The sequence below is a fragment of the Carassius gibelio genome, chromosome A25, assembly GCF_023724105.1.
Source record: "Carassius gibelio isolate Cgi1373 ecotype wild population from Czech Republic chromosome A25, carGib1.2-hapl.c, whole genome shotgun sequence".
In the NCBI taxonomy this organism is placed as follows: Eukaryota; Metazoa; Chordata; class Actinopteri; order Cypriniformes; family Cyprinidae; genus Carassius; species Carassius gibelio.
The window spans coordinates 3734862-3757947 of record NC_068395.1 but is presented as its reverse complement, the minus strand read 5'-3'; the positions used below and the strand labels follow the sequence as shown (position 1 = coordinate 3757947).

Sequence of the window (23086 nt, the reverse complement as noted above, 5' to 3'; positions counted from 1 at the left end):
TGGCCAGTGGGGAGGGGGGGGGTCTCTGAAATATTTAGATGGGTGTAATATTTAGAAAAGAAATGTCTTTTTAAATGTCCATTTTGGCATACCTGAATTTAAAACAGTGCTCTAACTTACATACATTGGAGCAAATTTTTAAAAATAGTCTAATTTCACAGAAAATACCCTAAGTTTTAACACGCGTGTGGAATAATTGATATTTTTTATTGTATTTTTCATAATTTTATGATAAATAAATAAATAAATACAAACATTTGAAAGTCTGTTATTTAAGAACTGTTTGGTACATCTCCCTGAAGAAAGTTTATTTCGATCTCACTAGCAGGGGCGCTGCACAAGATCCCGGGCCCTATGCATAGGCAGTCCTTGATGTAAACTTAATGAACTTAATGTAAATACTGTGCCTAAAATTAGTGTAATTTTAACTGTAAAATATTGCAAAAATTCTACAAAGGGGGGAAAAAATTAAGTTAACAGTAAGTTCCCTATACTTACTGTATACAATGAAAAACTGTAAAAGATCTAACCAGACATCTCATGTAATTTTACAGTAAAATGCTGTCAGTTGTACAGGATTCAGAAGCAAAAACAGAACGAATGAAAATATAATCGACAGTCAAAAACTGTAAACTGACATTCCCAGAATTCCCTTCATTACATTTCACATTTTAAGATATTTTGTTTAAATAATCATGTTTTTAATAGTTTTTGTTATCAGTTCTGCACATCTGGGTTTTATGTTCTTCTGTTGTTTAATGTTTATTGCATTATTTAATTGTCATGTGAGCTAATATGATGCTGTTTTTTTTGCATGAGTGATTCTCTGCACAGTCTGTGTATTAGTATATACTTCAGCTTGTGGAAAAGCTTCTTATGATGACCTTCATTATTCTTCAAGTGCCTTTCTGTTTTATCTCCTGCATTATTATGGTAGCTGTCAGTATATGTTTGAATCAGAAAACACATTTTACTAGAAACTTATTGGTTTAAAGGGAAATTATTATTTTTTTTTTTTTACAAAATTATTCCTTTAAAGCAGTATATACAGTACATAATAAACTATATCATAATTGACAGTGATTAGAAACATGACAGAAAATCTTTGTTACTACTACTACAGTTTTCTATTGGATATGTACAGTCGTGGCCAAAGGTTTTGAGAATTACATAAATATTAGTTTTCAAAAAGTTTGCTGCTAAACTGCTTTTAGATCTTTGTTTCAGTTGTTTCTGTGATGTACTGAAATATAATTACAAGCACTTCATACGTTTCAAAGGTTTTTTTATCTAATTACATGACATTTATGCAAAGAGTCAGTATTTGCAGTGTTGGCCCTTCTTTTTCAGGACCTCTACAATTCGACTGGGCATGCTCTCAATCAACTTCTGGGCCAAATCCTGACTGATAGCAACCCATTCTTTCATAATCACTTCTTGGAGTTTGTCAGAATTAGTGGGTTTTTGTTTGTCCACCTGCCTCTTGATGATTGACCACAAGTTCTCAATGGGATTAAGATCTGGGGAGTTTCCAGGCCATAGACCCAAAATTTCAACATTCTGGTCCCAGAGCCACTTAGTTATCACTTTTGTCTTATGGCACGGTGCTCCATCGTGCTGGAAAATGCATTGTTCTTCACCAAACTGTTGTTGAATTGTTGGAAGAAGTTGCTGTTGGAGGGTGTTTTGGTACCATTCTTTATTCATGGCTGTGTTTTTGGGCAGAATTGTGAGTGAGCCCACTCCATTGGATGAGAAGCAACCCCACACAGCTGAATCCTCTTTAGGAGACGATCATGGCGCTTGCTGGACTTTCTTGGACGCCCTGAAGCCTTCTTTACAAGAATTGAACCTCTTTCCTTGAAGTTCTTGATGATCCTATAAATTGTTGATTTAGGTGCAATCTTAGTGGCCACAATATCCTTGCCTGTGAAGCTATTTTTATGCAACGCAATGATGGCTGCACGCGTTTCTTTACAGGTCACCGTGGTTAACAATGGAAGAACAATGATTTCAAGCATCACCCTCCTTTTAACATGTCAAGTCTGCTATTCTAACCCAATCAGCCTGACATAATGATCTCCAGCCTTGTGCTCGAGACAAGACGATTACTGAAATGATCTCAGCAGGTCCTTTAATGACAGCAATGAAATGCAGTGGAAAGGTTTTTCTGGGATTAAGTTAATTTTCATGGCAAAGAAGGACTATGCAATTCATCTGATCACTCTTCATAACATTCTGGAGTATATGCAAATTGCTATTATAAAAACTTAAGCAGCAACTTTTCCAATTTCCAATATTTATGTAATTCTCAAAACTTTTGGCCACGACTGTAGAAAGGAAATATGTATTTCTATTAAAATAATTTCTATATAAATATGTAGGCAGTTATTGTACATACAGTCCATATGACCTTCCTTAGATTTCTGTGCTGTTGTTGTGTATCTAGTTTCATAAAAATAATTTTTAGACTCACTCATCTGTGATCTGATGTCATCTCTCTGTTTTTTCATCCTCTTCATTCGTTCTTTTGCTCTCTCTTCTGCTTCTCTTCTTCTTTCTTTCATCTCCTGTAAAATCTTTCTGTCTATTTCAAAATGACATGCGTTGTTTAGTGCCACTGTCTCCTCAATCTTCTCCAGCAGCTCCTTGATCTGAGTGTCGTCGCTCCTGTTCTGATTGTTGAGAACATGATATCTGTTTCCACATTTGTCCAGCAGCAGCTGGAGATCCTGTCCTTCACTCTCAATGTACTGCTCTATAGATGTGTCTGACAGAGAGTCTCCACCAGTGAACAGCACTATAGTGTGACTCCAGACTCTCTCACCGAGAAGATCCAGATGCTCCTGCACTGCTTTTCTCTCAGTCTCTTTAAATCCAGTGTCCACAGGTATGATCAGTAGTACAGCGTGTGGTCCTGGAGGACACAGAGACACACTGAACACAATCTCCTGTTTCAGTAACTCAGGGCTCTTCTCTACAGTGTAATTCCTCCACCATCCTGGAGCTTCAATGACAGTGATGTGTCTGTCTGCTACTTCTCCATGTCTCCTCACACACTGAGCAGATCTCTTCAAGTCAAACTCCTCTCTGCACAGGATGCTGTTTCCTGCTGAACTCTTACCAGCTCTTCTATACCCCATTAACACAATCCTCAGCTCTGAGAGATGTTGAGCATCACCTGCAACAAATAAGGAACAAACAAATTTGATCAACATGATATTGTACTGCGTATGTGTAAATATCTGCTCTATAAACATTTAACGGTTTCATTGCATTCAGTCTAACAATTTTTCCTAACAAAATAGGAAATAATTTTAAATAGTTACAATGATAACAGGAATGCTTATGAATTATATGATTTCATTTATATTCTTTATTAAACAAACCTATCCAATTAGAGATCTCAGTTGCAGCTATAACCAACTCCAACACATAGACAAGTGACGATCAGCAACAAGTCTCTGGCAGTAAGAATGTGGTTTAACATGTATTTAATAGACATATCACTGAAATTGGATGTGGTGTCTCCAGGTTGATCGGACGACTCACACATTGACTGAGACGTGTGCAGCTCATATTGCTACCATGCTGAAAATCAAGGCTTCCTTCCTTAACTTTTGAGGACATCTTTGCTGATCAGCAGGTTTAATGTGGTTAAAGTTAAAGGTGGACTTCAGGAATACTGACACATAAGATCTCAGTGAGGCAGCATTCATTTATGATTTGAATAAACAAACTTTTCTATTGTAATACAAACTGTACTGTGAGGTGCAAATTCTATCTGCCACTCTTTCCCTAGTATTTATTCAATACAAATATATATATTTTTTGCTCTTTACACTGAATGCAAATACTCTCCTTAAAATGAGTGTAATTTCAACTGTAAAATATTGTAAAAATGCTACAGAAAAAAGTCAATATCCTCTCTGCCCAGAATAGTGTTTTTTGTGTAACTCTTCCAAACCTTCCTGTAACCCATTAACACAATCCTCAGCTCTGAGAGGTGTTGAGTTTCACCTGCAATAAATATAGAATAAAGCACACTAATCATACAGTTTCCTGTGCACTTAATAATAAAAATAATGCTTTGATAAATCTATGCTATTTATAGGTGCCATAAAATGCAAAAATCACTTTTATAACGTGTTTGAACACAGTTGTGTGGCCGCAGTGTGGCCGCAGTGTGTGAAACTAGACCCATTCAAAATTTCCTAATAGGTCAACAGAGGACGCCATATCAGCGGCACTTCACTCTGCCCTCAACCACCTGGACAGTCAAAACACAAATATGAGAATGCAGTTCATTGATTTCAGTTCTTCATTTAACACTGTAATCCCATCCAAGCTGATCTCCAAACTCAGCCAGCTTGGAATCAACACATCCATCTGCAACTGGATTCTAGATTTTCTGACTAACAGACCTCAGTCTGTAAGTTAGATAACCTCTCCTCCTCCATCATAACCCTGAACACCGGCATGCCACAGGGCTGCGTACTGAGCCCTCTCCTGTACTCCCTCTTCACCCATGACTGCATTCCTGTTTATGGCTCCAAATCAAATTTGCAGATGACACCACGGTGGTAGATCTGATCAAGGATGACGATGAGTCAGCCTACAGGGATGAGGTGCAGCACCTGGCTGTGTGGTGTGCCACCAACAATCTGGGACTGAACACCCAGAAGACAAAGGAGATCATTGTGGACTTCTAACTAAACATTTAATTTATTATTTATACAAAAATCTTGACCGCTGCCTTTGAACTCGTATACACATTCCTATGTACAATATGACTTGCTTTGTATTGTACTTTGTTTTTATGTTACTGCTTCTTTTAATTAAACTCTTACATTTGTGTTCAATAATATGTGTCAGTGTCTTTTTTGCCTTTGTGTGTATATGTCTGTGTGTGTGAGAGAGCGAGAGACAGAGGCAGAAACAGAGAGAAATTGTTAACTGATTAAACAATTAATGAATAATAATATGAATATATAAATAATTCCTTATTAATCAGCAGCCTAAATTCATATACTGTACCTGCTAAAATCATAACCTGTTTATTAGATCTAATGACTGGGTGAAAATGGGTTTAAAGACTCCAGAACCCACTTTTATGGAGATAGCTTCTACATGCAGGTGCATCAGGATTTGCATATAAATGCAGTGACACATACCAATAAAATCAATGTATGAATGAACAGCACTCTACACGACTGAGGTGCACTCAAAAACAGAGTTTAAAATGATCTATGTAGGCTACAGAATTAGGCAGAATTCATTGCACATATTATTGAACTGTGGGAGAGCGGGGTCGAAAGTAACGTGGGACGAAAGTAACAAAGCGATTTTCTCAGAGCCTCTTCATTTGCATGCCAGGCTATGACGGCATGTTCAACACGCAACCCTTGACGGAGCTGAGAAAAATCATGTGATTTTGTCATCGTTTCCCGCAGTTAGGTCCGTAAATCTGTTTTCGAGTACAAAAAATAAATTATTGAAGCGGTAATTTATTCAGATTAGTTGTGTTGTGTTTCTTGTTTCATGTATCACAATAATTATCAATCTACAGGTCATTTAGTGCTTTAACACATCATAAAGTTTGCATTTTCAGAGTTTTTCAGTATAAAAGTACATTGGGTTTAAATGTTAGGAGTTTCTGTCAAGACGAAAGTAACAATTGTTACTGTCCTGCTACAGTGACAAGAAGTATTTATTTTGTTCCGTGCATGCTATTCTGTGAATTTCTGTGTCTTGCATCATTTATTAAAATGTTTATGCCATATTATACCAAAATATTATGTCAAGAGTGAGGGTCATAAAGACAGAGGTCTGGTTTTATCCAGAGGTTTATGAGAGGGCTTTTCTGGACATAGAGGAACATAGGCAGCTGCTACGTCGCATTTACCTTTGTTATATTTAGGTTTTATCCATACCTTAGCTTTTACACATCCACCTATAAATTTGCACTGAAACATTTGATGAAACTTAAAATGAAAATGAAAATATGAAAATGTAATTTAATAATTTTTAGCAAAAATAAAAGGACACAATATTTAGCAGTTACATATTAACAAGGTCATAGTCAGGTATACTTTAAAAAATAAAAGTAACAGGAAAAAACTAGCTTATATTGTTGTGTTACTTTCGTCCCAACAGACGGGGTCGAAAGTAGGCTAACAATGTGCAATTTATGTTCAAAGTGAAATTATACTGTAGTCTTTCTAAATTTCTATAAAATACCTTCTGGTATTGATAGACCACACTTCTGAGTTACTGACCACAGCAGAAATACATCTCTGTCTACAACATTATCTTTTCAAATTATTTGAAATGTTTTTCTGAAAATGGTTACTTTCTGCCCCTCCTCTCCTATAGGCTAAATAAACCCTGCACAAGTTTAAAATGCACAAATCTAGCATTTTAGTTTAAAATGCACAAATCTAGCATTTTAAACTATTTTTAAATAAATTAAACTAATAAATAAAATGTTTTACATAATACTTTAATTTAAGCTTATTCCACAAACACGCAGGGCTGTTCTGTCAATTTGTCCTACCGTCAGATTTTCCTACCTCCCACTAAAACAGTGGGTAGTACAATTCGACAACGAAAAATGCTACTGTAACATTATGGTTTATTAACGTCTACACCTACCACAACCTAAACCTACCCTTACAGTACTGCAAATACAGTAATTATGAGTTATATTCACGGCTGTAGCTAGAAGGGATACAGCTACAGGAAACCAACAATAAATATTATTTTCTACCAATTAGATTGCGTTTTTATTAAAGTCTACACCTACCCTTACAGTTACAGTAATGCAGATAAATTAAATATAGTTTTTAGCATGAGAAAAAGGACGCTATATTGATGAGCTCATGCGCAGTAAACCCGGATAGGAAAATCTGACGTGTAGGATAAAATGTCAGGACAAGGGCCATTGTAAGTCCGCAAAACCGAAAGTGCGTATGAAGTGTTCCATTTTAGAACGAGTAATGTAGGTCAAGCCTATTAGCGAACCCATTTGTAATTCAACTTTGTAAATACTTAAAGTAACAAACACATCTTTTTTGTGTGTTAGCATTTACAAAGATCTACGACTGATTTAATAATGTGTATTTTGCACTACGTAATTAACGCCCCTATAAGAAAAAAATATATATTTATTGTTTTTATTATAAAAAAAGTCGATTAATATTTTACAAAAGAATAAATGCTTACCGAAGTCGATCTTTGTTGCCATTATCCCAGTCGCAGTTTGAGGAAAAGTAGTTCCGCCAGGTTTTAACTTTCGCTTTGCTTTCAATGCGTACAGGTGTGTCAGACGCGCGAGGGGCGGGTCAAGGTGGAGCTCAATGTTGTGTTACTTTAGGCAAACAAGATAGGATGTTATTCTTTAAAGTGACAGACAGTAGACTAACGATTCGAATGATTTCTTGCGCCAACTCTAAACTTCCATCTTAATACTCATAATGAGGAGACATCATACAAGAAACCTAATGGAATTTATTCTAGTTGGCAAAAGTATTTCCTGCTAAATCTAGCTATTTTCACCTTTAAAATGCATCTCATCACTCTACACCACAATCTAGAAACAATGTGAATGAACATTTTGGTTTGGTTGTTTGGCACTTTGGTTCACACAGAAACAGATCATTATATGATTACAGTGTTTATTATGGATTAATTGATTTTGACCCTGCAGCTCTGGTTATCTGGTTTCACACACTCAGATAAAAAAAAAAAAAAGGGGCGGTACCTTTTCAAAATCTACACGAGCAGTGTTAATATTGAGCTAATCCAGACATCACTTCTTAACACAGCAGTAGTGACCTTCCAGTTATTTTAGTTAGGTTTCTATATTTAAAATACATTACATTCTTTATCTAACATGTTATTTATTGTATATATTAATTATAATTTATAGAATCAGTTCAAATGAAATTTGTTCATATTTCTGGCACTAAGCACTATGGATTAAAAACGTAACTTCATGAGTAATAAAATATCCATACAAGACATTCTTGTTATGAGTCAACACTGAGCTTCCACAATAAATTATAATTTTCACAATTTGTTGAGGAAATTTCATAACGAAAAGTAACTTTTATTTGCCAGTTTAAGTTCCAGTACTTGTAGTGACTGTACTGGCCAACATTGCTGAAAACAGTCTCTTGTAATCAGACATGATCTCTGTCACACAACTCAATAAGCAATAAGAATAGGGAAATATTAGTTTGGAATTGATTCTTGGATTCCAAAATTTCTGGAAGGAGAGGATTTGGTGGTTGATTATATTAAAAAAAAAAAAAAAACATGAAAATTGCTGCCAACTGTTATTTAACTTCCATTAAAAGATTCAAGTAGTTAGGATACTTCTCACCAATCAATACATTGAGGATAAACCGTAAGTAAATCACTAGTCAGCAGTCAGCTATGAGTGAAAATGCAATTATTTTAGAAAAAACAAATGCTCACCAAAGTCCATTTTTCTGAGTTTCACAGTACATTTAGTTCCACCAAGAGTCAAGAAATCTTTACTTTGTTTACTTCTAACATATAAACCAATCTCTCCATCACTTGAAGTTAAAGTAAATTGAAAATGACTGGATACATTTGTTTCTAAAGCTGATGTTCAAGATTATGTTAGCTCTACGAAACATAAGATACAATTGACCTAAAACTACAGTATCTCCTTAGTAAATAATTAACTTACTGGACTTGATCAAATAGACTCTTTATACACTTTGGACCAAAGACTGCAGGGTCTCATTTAAAAATAAAAAACCAAGGACGTATATGTGTAAATATAATTTTACAGAAAAATTTTTACAAGAACATATCTATTTACAGACAGCTCTTTAAGAACTGTAAGTGAACAGATGTTATTTCATTATTTAATCTACAAAGTACTTATACTGTTACAAAAAAACAAATGTTTAAGATGCAAAGGTCATAGTACAACATGGCCACTTCCTGAATATATTAAATTACATAATTTTTTAGATTAAAACTATTAAAACTGAAGAAAGAAATACATATTTAAAAAAACAATATTAATAAATGATATATTTACAGAAACATGTTTACCAAGAGAAAACATTATCGTCTACAGCCGCGAGAGGGCGCTCTATGCTGCTCAGTGTTGACTACAGGAGCACTGAGCAGCATAGAGCGCCCTCTGGCGGCTGTAGACGGTAATGTTTTTATCTTGGGTCATTTCTCTTGGTTCATGTCAAATTCATTTTGATAAAGAAATCGCACCTGACTATAAGTCGCAGGACCAGCCAAACTATGAAAGAAAGTGCAACTTATAGTCCAGAAAATACAGTCAATTCCTAAGCAATAGTCACTTAAATTTGTCTTTAAGCTAACAGAGTGTGTTAAAGATTGCATGACCAATAATTTTCTCCTATTAAATTTGGATAAGACAGAATTATTAATTTTGGACCAAAAAACAGAACACAGAATCTAGACGGATGCACTGTTACTTCTTCTACAGTCATAAATCTGGGTGTTGTATTATACAGCAACTTGTCTTTTGAAAACCATATTTCCCATGTTACAAAAACTGCATTCTTTCATCTTAGAAACATTGCCAAGCTACGAAACATGTTATCTGTTTCTGATGCAGAAAATCTAGTTTATACATTCATGACCTGTAGACTGGACTATTGTAATGCACTAGGTGGTTTTCCTGCATCTTTAATAAACAAGCTACAGGTAGTCCAAAATGCATACACCAGGTCAAGAATATATGATCATATTACCCCAATTTTACTGGCTACCTATTCAATTCCGTATCAGTTACAAATTATCATTACTTAACTTTAAGGCCCTAAATGGTTTAGCTCCAGCGTACTCAACTAGCCTTCTACCACGCTACAACCATCACGCACCCTAAGATCACAAAACGCTGGACTTTTGGTAGTTCCTAGAATAGCAAAGTCCACTAAAGGAGATAGAGCTTTCTCTCATTTGGCTCCCAAGCTCTGGAATAGCCTTCCTGATAATGTTTGGGGTTCAGACACACTCTCTCTGTTTAAATCTAGATTAAAAACACATCTCTTTCACCAAGCATTTCATAAATTGTGAGTGTAGTTGCATCTGATCAAATGTACATTCTTATTCTTTAACTTGGGTTAAATTAATTGAGTCTGACCTCGAGTGCCCGTTCAACTTCAACCAGCCACACACAACTCTGCATCGTCAGCCAACGCCCAACCACGGGCTTCCCAAGATGTCACTTCAGCGACTACAGAACTTCCAGCCAATCAGCAACCTCAGGAAACCTTTACACAGGCAATGTACCTCCAGACTGATCTATACTGGTGAATCTAATATAATTTTAACCTCACTGAGGAACTCAATGCGAGGGTTAGTTAAGTGATTGATGGCTGTTCATGTCTATGCAATTTCACGTATTGCTGTAAACTTGGGATTTCACATTTTCGTTCTCTTAAACTCATTCTTCCCTAACTTTCTATCTTCCTACAACTTGTGTGAATGTGTGAGTGCGTGTGCTTATGTGTTAGATTAGTTTATATGTCTTAGATTTATCTAATAAAGCCTTATTAATATTGAAAAGAGAAGTATCTTTGGATATTAATATCCAGCGCAGATTTGATGTTAAACGGCTCATTCAGTGAATCGCAGGGCGTCTCAGTGATCAGCCGTGAAACAGTGATTCTGTTCAAATTCCCTTTAAAATCTTAAATGATTCTGTGACGAGTGGGGCGGGGCCGAGGGCCGTGGGAACGGGTGAGGCCGGTGGAGTGATTGGAGATGAAAGGATATAAAACTGGAGCGACGACAGTGAAGGACGAGAGAGGACCAGGCCTGGGCTTTATTTTGTGTTTTGGTTTTTATTTGAGCGCATCAGTCGTCCATGAGGGGCTGATGCATTGTTTTGTCTTTATTTTTTATTATTAAAATCTTTATTTGATTGATCCAGCCCAACGCCTCGAGCGTCCATGGCGGCACACTTCCTCGCCAGCTCGATGGCAACGCGGATTCACCAAAGCAGCGAGGGATCTTCAGCAGCGTGTCCCTCCTTCTCCCGGGCTTCGACACCACTGTAATAATAAAAACTTCCTAATCATCGGGAAGAAGGAGGCGGAAACCGGCGGACAATCAAATTACATTTTAATAATAAAAAATAAAGACAAAACAGCGCATCAGCCCCTCACAGACGACTGATGTGCACAAATGAAAACCAAAACACAAAATAAAGCCCAGGCCTGGTGCTCTCTCGTCCTTCACTGTCGTTGCTCCAGTTTTATATCCTTCCATCTCCTCCGTGGGACTCGCCCTTTCCCACGGCCCTCGGCCCCGCCCCACTCATCACAGATTCCCTTTGAGCTAAATTGACCTGTTTCCCTTACAGAACTAACAAATATTGCTACAAGTGTGATTTCACCATATAATAATTGCTGTTAATAATGTTCATCGTCTGGTTGACTACATCTTGTATTAATTTTTTTCAGAAAATTCCTGTCATATATGCGCACAAACTGAGAGTCACCACTGATAAGCTACTACTAAATATTGTAGAAAACTAATTTTCTGTAAAGTTCCTTTGCAATACCTTGTATCGTAAAAAGGGCTATACAAATAAACTTGAACTTAAGTCTAAATTTCACAGTTTTTTGATACATTTCAGTTTAAACAAAAAATCTTCTATTTATAATTCAAGATTGACAAATGTTTAAATTAAATGCATTGTTATATTTACAGAAATAATATCAGTTGCATTGTTATTTATAAGTCACTCAGATTTATGTGTTCTGCTGTTGTTCAGGATGTTCAGAGCTCTTCTGAATGATTGAGATCCCATCCATATCCAGCTCCACTGAATGAACACTGAAGAAACCAACGTCCTGCAAAACATCAAGACCAACAATATTCAGAAAATACATTCTACTTTCACCGTTTTTTTCTGTACGCAATATTGCGTTCATAATTGCAGATGATTCAAATGTAACATTGTGTCAGTGTAAGTGTTTTTATTAATGCCATTAATGGTTTTGTTAGTACAATACATAGCAATAGTCAACTAAATGAATGTAACATGGCAAAGATGAATGCAGTTTTTGAATTTGAATGTAAGGGAAGTGTAATTTAGGAATTTCTGTGGTCTAATGAGATATTGTATTTCATTTTCTTGTTCATGATAAAATTTTATTTTATTGCTGTAATTTATAGCATTGACAAGATGACCCATTTAATTCATTTTGGGAGCGCCGAATGCTGAATGTATTTTTAGTCCAGTGCCTGTATATAAGATTATTGAGTTCAGAGGTAGGGAGTGTCACATGGACTACTTTGATGATGCTTTTCTTACCTTTCTGGACATGGACCGTAGACCGTACACACAGTTTCAATGGAGGGACAGAGAGCTCTCGGACTAAATCTAAAATATTTTAAACTGTGTTCTGAAGATGAATGGAGGTCTCACAGGTTTGGAACTACATGAGGGTGAGTTATTAAATGACATCGTTTTGATTTTTGGGTGAACAATCCCTTTAACCATGCTGTGTTTTTTCAACAGTTTCAATATGAAAAATAACTTTTATATTGATTCAATGGATTTATTACATTTTGGAGGAAAAAAATAATAATACATTTTTTTTTATAAATCTTTGAAAATCTAAATCTGGATTTGAATGTTTAATGTTATTACTACCTAAAGATGCTATGTGAAAGTTTGAAACATAAAATAATGGTCTTCACTTTACCATTTTCTTGGGAAAAATGGATTTATAGAATTATATATATATAATTATAAAATATATATATATATATATATATATATATATATATATATATATATATATATATATATATATATATATATATATGAAATTTCAGTTTAGAAAGGGTTAAACACATTCTTCTTCAACCGTTCTCATTCTTGAGTGACTCACCTGTGTGTTTGTGAGAAACTCTCTCACTGCTTCCTTCTGCTGCGGCTCACGGGTGAGTAAGAACAGGAATCCTCCTCCTCCTGCTCCTGCCAGACTCTGTCCTAAACTCAGCGGCTGAAGTGTGTTCATCATGGATCTCACTGCCGCCGGCTCACAGCCTGGAGCCATCAGCTTCTTCTGCTGCCAGTATGTGTTTATACACTCCCCCAATCTGACCAGAGATCCTGAGAGAAACAAAACCAAATAAAAGAGTCAATCAAAATCAGGTTTATATGTGTGTGTGTGTGTGTGTGTGTGTGTCTTACCGTCTCTGCAGGCTTCAGCACACTCCTCTGCATTGGTCACCAGCTGCTCTGTGTTCTGTACGATGGAAGGTAAACGTGCATACCAGCTCCTCACCACGTCCTGCACACAGTGATCCAGTGAAAACACAGCACAGTGTTCATGAAGTCTGACCGTCTCCATCAGCCGCTCGTACCTGCAGCAGGTTCCGTTCTAAATGCGTCTTTCCAGTGTAAACCACAAGAAGTTGGTGCTGAAGGACAGACAGGAAGTCTGGAGTCAGAGAGAGCTGTTCTACTTCCACTCTCAGCGGTAACTGAGCTGCAGATCGAGCCACTTTCACTCCTCCAAACAACCCACCAACCTGGTCCTGCCATCCTCCACCTGAAACACAGCAACAAATATAGAAACTCCCCTCAAATTCAGTTTGTTAAACTGTTAGAGTTTGCAGGCCAGTGAAATTCTATATTCCTCTAGAAGGGAAGCGATTCAGCACATTATGAGAATGACAGCATCTCTCGTACCGGTGGTGAGTATCTGCTCCAGGTAAAGAACATCATGAGTGAGAGAGATTGTGCTGAAGCTTCGTCCTGTGCATCTATACACTGCTGCAAGAGCTGCACCTGCCAGAATACTGCTGGTGCCTGGAAATACATACACATAAACACTTTAATTACACACACACACACACACACACACACACACACATATATATATATATATATATATATATATATATATATATATATATATATATATCTTTTATAATAAACCTTTTTTTATTAGTATTAATATAATTAAGTGTAAATATATCATTAATAATAAATAAGCTAGATGCCATTATACATTACTGTTGCTTCTTCTGTTCTTTCTTGCGCACATTTTTTTAATATTCATACAGGAGATATTTTATGTCAATCCAAACAACTATTATTTCACATTTAACACAGTGCTGGTTTAATCATGTATTAGATTCAATTAAAAGTAATTTACTTACCAAGACCAGAACCATGAGGCAAAGACGACCAGCTGTGGATCTCCAGTCCACCGGCCCAGTGCTTTAACAACTGCTCCTTCAGAGAGACAGGAGACGATACACACACCAGCTCACTGCACACACACACGGCCTTTAGCAAGGCACCTACAACACAAACACATGCTTAAAATATTTACACATAATTGTACATTTATGTTCTAAATTAAAATATTAGCTAAAACAGACTGAATCCCACTGAATGTCAGTTGTGTGCCTCACAGTGTGTTCTTCACCTGGAGCGTGAGGCTGGCAGTAGTCTTCCAGGTCAGTAAGATCCTCACAGAGTGTTTCTGTGGAGATGCTGCAGGCCGGTTCACCGCTGGTACTGACCAACAGCAGATGAGGCTCTGGAACACGTCGAACCCGAGCTCCAATTGGCCGTTTCCCATCCACTCTGATGGCCACATTGATTACCAGTCCACCATGTTCAAACGCTATAGGAGGAGTGTCACTCCAGCCTCCTGATGACAGATTCAAACACACACTGAGGAAGACCCAAGAAAATCTAAACAGTTTTGTGTTAAAGCTTTGGTTTGATGTGGACAAGGAATTAAATCAAGAATGTGTCAATTCTAGTCCATAAAAGATAATTTATTAAATATACAAGTATTTATTTAAATGCATCTGGGGTTTGGGGTCAGGAAGATTTTAAAAATGTTTCTGAAAGAAGTCTCTTATGTCACAGAGACTGCATTTATTTGATCAAACATACAGCAAACAGTAAAACTGAAATATTGTAAAATATAATTAAAATTTTAAATCACTTTTCTATTTGAATATATTTTAAAACAATTTATTCATGTGACGCAAAGCATTATTTTCAAGATAATTACTCAGGTTTTAATGTGAAATTAATGTCAACTGATTTGATGATCAAAAAACATTTACTGTTTATTAATGCTACAAACCGTTGTGCTGCTTATTGTTTTTGTGAAAACTGTTTTTTTTTCCAGAATTTTGTGATTAATAGAAATCTTAAAAGAACAGCTTTTATTTGAAATAGAAATATTTTGTAATAAACGTCTTTACTGTCTAACTTACTGTTTAAATTAAAGAACTGAAGTGCAATTTATTTCCATTAAACTCTGAATGCCGTACAGAATCGTCAAACATAAAAACAGAACTCTCTGATTAACTGAAATGGAGAAATCTGTTCTCACCTGACAGATCCAGTCGAGCAGGACACTCCACTTCCTGCCACTCACCCAAGGGCGGCATCTCTCCTTGACCAATGAACACAAACTCACGTGCTGACATCACTGCCTTCCGCAGCAGTATCTGTCCCGCCCCCTCATAATGCCTGGCAGCTCTCACCAACAAATCTGGTCTTTAGACAACAATGACAAATCAGAAATTCTCACTTTGCAGCTCTCAGATTCATGTAGTCTTTAAGTTCTGACCTGCTGAGCCAGTGCTTTCTTTGATTGGCCAGTTCTTGGACACCTGCAGGTAAGTTTCCATCCTCTAGGAGCTTAAAAGCAGGGGCCCATGATGGATTCGCCGCTGGTCCACTGCGCAAACCACCTTTACCCTCACCAGCCAGACAGCCGAGGACATCAGCGATGCAAGCGAGACAACGTGCAGCTACTCCCAGATCCCCACTGCTGCCTGCAGCCACTGAGACAACAGCCAAACCATCAGTATCTTCAAAACTCAACATATCCAAACCATTCCTCATCTTTCGCTCCTCCTCACCTGAGTCCAGCACCTGCAGTAGCTCCTCCTGCTGGCCGGCCAGCGCCGCTGCTCTGAAGAACGGCAGTAGACTGAGATCTGTGTGGCCTTGTAGAGCGTCTACGGCTCTTCTTCGTCCCACATTGAAGAACAGATCTTCTCTCCAGCGCAGCTCCATCTGCTGGTCCGTCAGGATGAGAATATCTCTGAGCGAGAGTCTCCAGGCTTCCCTCCAGCTGTCCAACCCACCAGCACCACCCAGGAGCCAACAGACACCTTCTATTCCCTGAACGTGGCATGAACACTGGGAACAATCGGGCGTCCAGCAAACAGCATGACTCAGTCCTCTCAGCTCCCCAAAGGTAGTGAGGCCTTTAACACACACACATATATATGTTAGACACATTACATCCAACTATGACAGTCTCAATCTGAGCAAAACATGCAAAAAATTAACCGTGAAGTCACTTAGCCAGCCTCTTCCTGTAAAAGCAGGTGGCTTTTGGATACATTAATCTTTAAAAAAAAGAGCAAATATTAATTCAAAAGTCTGATAGTGTGACGGATGAACGTAGAAGTTTCTTACTGTATTCCTGTCCGACTATAAAAATCATTCCATTTTTGATTAAGGAATGATGCATTGACATCATCAGTGCAGGCCTGGGTGGAAATATCATATACAATATACAAGATTGGCATACATATTCATATTTATATTGTTCTTCATAAAAATATAAGGGAACTTACTCTTTCATAAGTTGCTTTAGATAAAAGTGTCTGCTAAATGAATAAATAAAAATGCAAATGTAAGGAACGGGCTCTAAACTTACCTCTAAATTGTCATGGGCTCCAAAAGCTGTGTACACGGTTAACATTAACTCTCCCAGCATCACTCGATGACCCTGAATGATGATGTCACTAGACAGGGGTAGACGTTGCATGCAGGATGATGAGGTCAAATCAAGCCCAGACAACAAGCACCCAGAATGCACCTGGACTGGACCCTGCAATTGACAAAAATATATTACTTTTGCAATAATTCTACTGAACTGTAAAATAAAAACATTAATTTGCAGGTTGGAAAATATGGAAATCTGTATAAATACAAAAAGATCACATCCTTGATTATTACTTATAAGATTTACTTAAAATAAACATGAACTATTCACAACCTATTTTACTTCAGTAATGTGACATTTCATATTGAAAAAGAATTGTGGTAAAATAAATAGTGTCTGCTTTGATTTCATATCTTTAGATTATTTAAGGCTCTCCAGACCTGTAGGTGGCAGTGCTGCACAACAGCTCCTGTTGATACACAAACTTCTCCTTCCAGCATGCTATTTATCACTCTGCTGCCTTCTGCCACAGACTTCACATCCTTAAAAACAGAAATTATATTGCATAAGAAAAGTTAAAATAACAGACTTTAAAATCCCACCTGAATATGAATTTCCTACCTGAATATGAGAGAGAATTGTTGTCTGTGTTCCGGTTTCTGTGAGACGAATGACATGCTCTCGACCTGACTGAGTCAAATAATCATAGCGACCATCCTGAACATACACTAGAAACAGACAAAAGTTAAATTCAGGATAACATACTACTCTATACTTACTACTTCTGCAATATTACAGTGTGCATACTTCAGGAAGTATACAGATTTTCAGTATGCATGGAAAACCTACTTTTAACCAAATACTGCATATAGTATATAAAGAATACAAAAGTGCACATAGCATTTAAAAAGTATAAAAGAGTACATTGCGTATAAACTGTATTCATAGTTTCACAATTTTTTTTAAATAGTATGCAATGTCCAATATATGCCATACAGTATTCAGTAGACTAGTATTCCATTCCCAAACAGACTTACGGTATGTGCACACAAAATATGAATTTAATTATTTGCATGAACAGATTACATATGAAATCAATGCAAATACTAAAACAGATGCAAATCCGCAGTGGTCATCGTGAAATTACACAAATTGTGTGACACAATTGCTGCAAACGTGTGATATTCACCTCAATTGCATTTTCTACACAAGTTGAAAAATTTTTACTTGAGCGGAATATTTGCATGATGCGTTGTCATTCAAGCCAATCAGTGAAGAGGTTATTGACACGTCTGCTTTCACATTTCCACAACAGGTACAGAGCAGCAATAGTAAAGCACTATGTTTTTATTCGTGACATGAAAAACATCTCGCGAGTAACTTGATGTGAATATTTCACTTTTGGTGTGCACAAACCATTAGTTTCTCACATGCACACACATTTAGAAACATATTTACTTTCATACAAATGTTTTTTTAAATATATATATATGAAATATAGGTAAATAATAGTGTAAGTGTACACATAGAGATGGAGGGTCCTCTGAGGGTCCTCCACAGTACAGCACGACCGCTCCTCACTACTCCCCCCTGAGGTCCGGAGGGTGAAGTGCAGCCTGTTCTCTCTCCATTGATGTATTCCTGCTCTGTCAGGTCAGAGCAAAGGCACATCAGAATATCCAGAAAGAGAGATATCTGCAAGAAAGAGCAAGAAAAATGAGAGGGAGAGACCGGTCGGAGAAAAATAACTGTTGTGTGTGATTTTACCTCAAGTGGTGGAGCTCCCGAATCCATGCCAAGATATGTACAGCCGTCCAATGGTGACAAAACATGTGTCTGTAGGAGTTTCTCTGCAACAGTCCTGGAAAAAAACACTGGTCCGGACACCTGAAAACCACAGAGACACTTTTAGGAAGCTTTACAAAAACAATTCAACATTTAATCAAGACATCCAATGCATCTTTAAATAAAGTAAATATATACTTTGTTAGTACATACATATATTTCAACAGACATACCAGAGGTACTTTCCCATCAGGCAGTGCAGCACAGCTGATTTTCTCCTTTGAGCCCTTATAGATAATGTTACACACTCTGGACTGTAACAGCAAGAATGAAACATTTTAAGAAAGTGGTATGCAAATGAATAATTTAAAAAGAAATCCCCCTAATGTCAAATAACACACCTCTGCATCAGTGAGATAGATGCCATGATTAACATCAAAACTAATGTCACCTGGCAACGCCACAACCCGAACCCCAGAGAACCCGTCCCATGAAATTACTGTAGAGAAAAAATGTTTACTATTAAAAAAAGTGTTTCTGAAACAGCAAACTGCTGATTTGTCTCTGTACCTAAAAAAAACATGCAAATGCTTTTGAGATGTTTTGTTTGTGCATTAGATGTATGAATATTAACTCACATTGTCGTGTTGGAATATTCAGGATCATATCAGTGCCACACACCCAAACTCCAGGCGGAGAACCAGCACAAATCTGAAACAATGGGATGTTTCACTACATGTGCATTTGGATAATAATGCTCTCACCTCACTGTATTACATATACCGTATTTTCCGGACTATAAGTCGCACTTTTTTAATAGTTTGGCTGGTCCTTATTTATTTACTTATTTATCAAAATTAATTCGACATGAACCGAGAGAAATGAACCGAGAAAAATGAACCAATAGAAAACATTACCGTCTATAGCCGCGAGAGGGCGCTCTATGCTGCTCAGTGCTTCTGTAGTCTACACTGAAGACAAAGAGCGCCCTCTTGCGGCTGGAGATGGTAATGTTTTCTCTTGGTTCTTGGTTTTAAATAAATGCGACTTATAGCATACCTGTCAAGTTTTGAATTTGAAAATAAGGGACATTTTCCGGCGCCCACCGCAAGCAGTCCCACCACCCCAACAAAGCTCCAGTATCCCTTACATTTTAAGACAGGTGTTATAGCCCAAATGAAAACACAAAATGGTATATATGAAGAGCATTTATTTAAAGGCTTATTTGCATATTTTCTGTTAATTTAACATTGCTTGTCTTTACATTTACATTTTATTTTCATTCCACACATTCTTTTCATTTCATATTGCTTTTCTTTTACAGTTTTTCTTTTTATTTCACATAACTTTTCTTTTACTCTTTTAGTGAGTTGTTGTGCAAATTTGTTGCAGACTTTGCATTCTTTAAAAAAGTAAATTCGCTGTCCCATTTATCCTGGTATTTACACATGGGTTTTGGTTCTTTGGCAGGTGTGCCTTCACTCTCTATCATAGCATCCATCATCCGTCTCTGTTTTTTCTTTTGTTGTGGTTGTTTTTCCCGCGTTATAACTCATGTCACCTGACCTCACACACCCCGCGCGACAGGCTACTTACAGGTGGCAGTTATCGCGAGACTAGTGACAGAGCTCAGATTGGGAATGTTTTTATTATTATTATTTTATTAATAACGCAGGTTAAAATAAAAAAAAAATAAATACGGGAGATTTACGGGAAAATACTAATACGGGAGGACGGCGGGAAAGAAGGGTAAAATACGTGACTTTCCCGGCCAAAACGGGATACTTGACAGGTATGACTTATAGTCCAGTGCGACTTGCATGTTTTTTTCCTCATCATGACGTATTTTTGGACTGATGCGACTTATACTGAAGTGCGACTCATAGTCCGAAAAATATGGTAAATATATATAGAGTGGTGTATGAATTAATTTACATTTATGTGTGCCTAACTGTGTGTTCAGCTCACCTTTGTGGACAGACAGTCCAACAGCAGGTCTAAACAGCATACAGCTCCTTCTACATCATCTGATCTCTGTACAGGCACCCAGCAGAAAGCCCTGCTGCAGGCGTCCCATGGGAAATCTCTGCCCTGAAAACACACATACAGTACACCTACTAGCACATTGGAGAATCATTTTCATCTAAAATCCTTTTATTATTATTATTACAGACCGTGTGAAGGATGAGAATGTGAGCTTCATCCAGAACATCTGCGTTCACCACCTAAACACAAACACACACATTTAAGGGAGTTCACGTATGTTTTAAGATCCTTGTGTAATCAAGTAAAGAGAAAAAAATTTATTCTGGTCATTTATCAATAAAACAGAAATATTAAGAATAAGGGATATGAATTATATATTTATTTCCTAGTATAAACTCCTAAAGGATGTATACAGTATTGCTAATAGTAAATAATAATCTGGAAACAATCCTCTAAACCACTCTAATGGGACAATTGTTTTTTAAATAAGTCTCTTATGCTCACCAAGGCTGCATTTTTTTTTAGCAAACTTATAGTAAAACATTAATATTGTAAAATATTATTATTATTCAAAATAACCATTTTCTATTCTAACATTTTTTGAACAGTCATTTATTTCTCTGATGGCAAAGCTGAATTTTCATTAGCCATTATTCCAGTATTTAATGTCACATGACCCCTCAGAAATCATAAAAAAGGTATAATACTTTTATACAGCAAGTATAATCTAAATTGATTAAAAGTGACAGTTAAGACATTTATAATGTTACAAAAAATATTTTTTTAATATGTTAGAGTATCACAGTTTCCACAGTTTACTAATATTAATAAATACAACATTAACAAAAATACTAAATAGTGAAACTTTTCAACTAAGCAGCATATCAGAATGATTTCTGAAGGATCATGTGAAACTGACTGAAAAAAAGACTGAATTAATGATGCTGAAAATTTTACTTTGTCATCACGGGAATTTAAAAATATTAACATAGAAACATTTATTTTAAATGTTAACAACATTTCACAATATTAATGATTTATTTATTTATTGTATTTCTGACCAAATAAATGCAGCCTTGGTGAGCATAAGAGAGTTCTTTCAAAAATATATATATTTAAATTATTTCAAACTTTTGACCAGTAATTGTTAAGGATCTTTATTTGATCCCATTTAGGTCCTTTAGGCTCAAGAAATCCCTTTAGCAATCCTGAACACATGCTTTAGGATTCCTCTCCAATCCTTAACTATCTGCACACACACAGAGCCCTATATTGTACTGTGAAGCTCACGCTGTATCCAGCTCTGGCGCTCAGGTGCTCTGCAGCCACCAGCAGGGCGTTCAGTGTGGCCCCGCCGCTGCCCAGACGGGCGTGAGGGTCAGGAACAGTCAGCAGCAGGGCATCCGCTGGGAGAAGACCACGCTTCTGACGCACCTCCAGCTCTGAAACACACACAAACCTCAATGAGATTCACCTGCACCTGGTATGGAGGTCTGGTAATGTAAGACAGACCCTTATACAGTTAAGCACTATGGTGGTTCCATGGTATTTTGATGTCATCAGATGGAAATACCATGGTTCCTAAATATTGCGCCTAAATTTTTGTACCCCTGACACTTAATACAAAGATACTTTCAAGAGGGCAGAACTACGATACAGTGTCCAAAACAACCCAGAGTAATTCCACAGTACTTTTATGTAATAGTCTGTATATTATATTATAGTACATTATTTTCATGACGTTTCAGGGCAGCCCAAATGGATTCAATAAAAACTCAAAGAAAACAATATTTAGAGAACGTTAACGTAGATAAACGCACAGACACAGGATGTAAATAAATCATGAACTCACCTCTCTGGAAGGCATAAACGCTGTCTTTATGTTGGCATGTGAGCACGATAACGGTCCACTTCAGCAATCCATCATCTGCCATCCTGGCGTGGTTTATTTCTTATTCAACAAACGTGAGTGCAAAGAGCAGAAGCGAACAGCACCCCGATCCGATTTATTCGGCATCTGTCAATGGATTAGAACTCAAGCTAAACGTGAATTACCCCATTCTTATAGAACCCCAAAACCGTGAATGTAACACTTCCGGACTACAAAGTAGCCTCTGGACCACTATCTGACTGCAGCCACGGTGCGCCGGGAATTGTAGTTTAACGATACATAAAACGTGTCAGCCAGTTTTAATATGTATATGAATATGGTTATGAACAGCAACGAATAAAATCTGTCAACATTGGTTGACTTCGGTTATCTAAAACTACATTTAAAAACCGATGGGGAAAAGCGATTTCAGAAGAAAGGGAACTAGAGATTTCATACCTGAATCAGGCAGCTTTCTTGCGAACTATGAAACAATCGAAAACTAAAATGATAATAATAATACATTTAATCCTTAATGACTAAAGAACCAAAATAAGCAAAATAACTTAATTACTTTGGGTACATTCAATTTCTTACATGAATCCTACACTAGAAAATATAGTTTGAAACGAACAAAAGCTAAACTACTAATCTGCTTGGAATCAAAATTTAATTACTTTTCGTA

General features: G+C 36.8%; 2 protein-coding genes across 13 annotated transcripts in view; both read right to left on the bottom strand.

Annotated features, from left to right (window-relative positions):
• Positions 1–9134, bottom strand: part of LOC127947454 (uncharacterized) — a 73787-nt gene extending 64653 nt beyond the window's left edge. For 10 of the 12 annotated variants that reach the window (XM_052544576.1, XM_052544586.1, XM_052544579.1 and 7 more), the window contains exons 1-2: positions 7225–7364; positions 2477–3181 (exon numbers count right to left, since the gene is read on the bottom strand). In XM_052544576.1, coding sequence (XP_052400536.1) covers positions 2477–3181; positions 7225–7246 — 727 coding nt within the window. In that variant the 5' untranslated portion in view covers positions 7247–7364. Of the gene's footprint in view, positions 1–2476; positions 3182–7224; positions 7365–8481 lie in introns of those variants that run through there. The other 2 variants (XM_052544578.1, XM_052544588.1) reach the window with 2 other exon arrangements.
• A 2204-nt stretch (positions 9135–11338) lies between these two features.
• LOC127947456 (L-fucose kinase-like) lies at positions 11339–22616 on the bottom strand. The gene is given in 24 exon segments (XM_052544592.1): positions 11339–11882; positions 12930–13153; positions 13235–13334; positions 13408–13595; positions 13736–13855; positions 14209–14352; positions 14481–14708; positions 15408–15574; positions 15648–15864; positions 15943–16208; positions 16210–16293; positions 16508–16581; positions 16752–16925; positions 17201–17302; positions 17382–17488; positions 18284–18455; positions 18528–18647; positions 18779–18859; positions 18947–19044; positions 19184–19256; positions 20514–20636; positions 20720–20770; positions 21822–21973; positions 22384–22616. Coding segments are annotated over 24 exon segments (3249 nt in total). The 5' UTR covers positions 22466–22616; the 3' UTR covers positions 11339–11780.
• Positions 22617–23086: the final 470 nt, after the last annotated feature.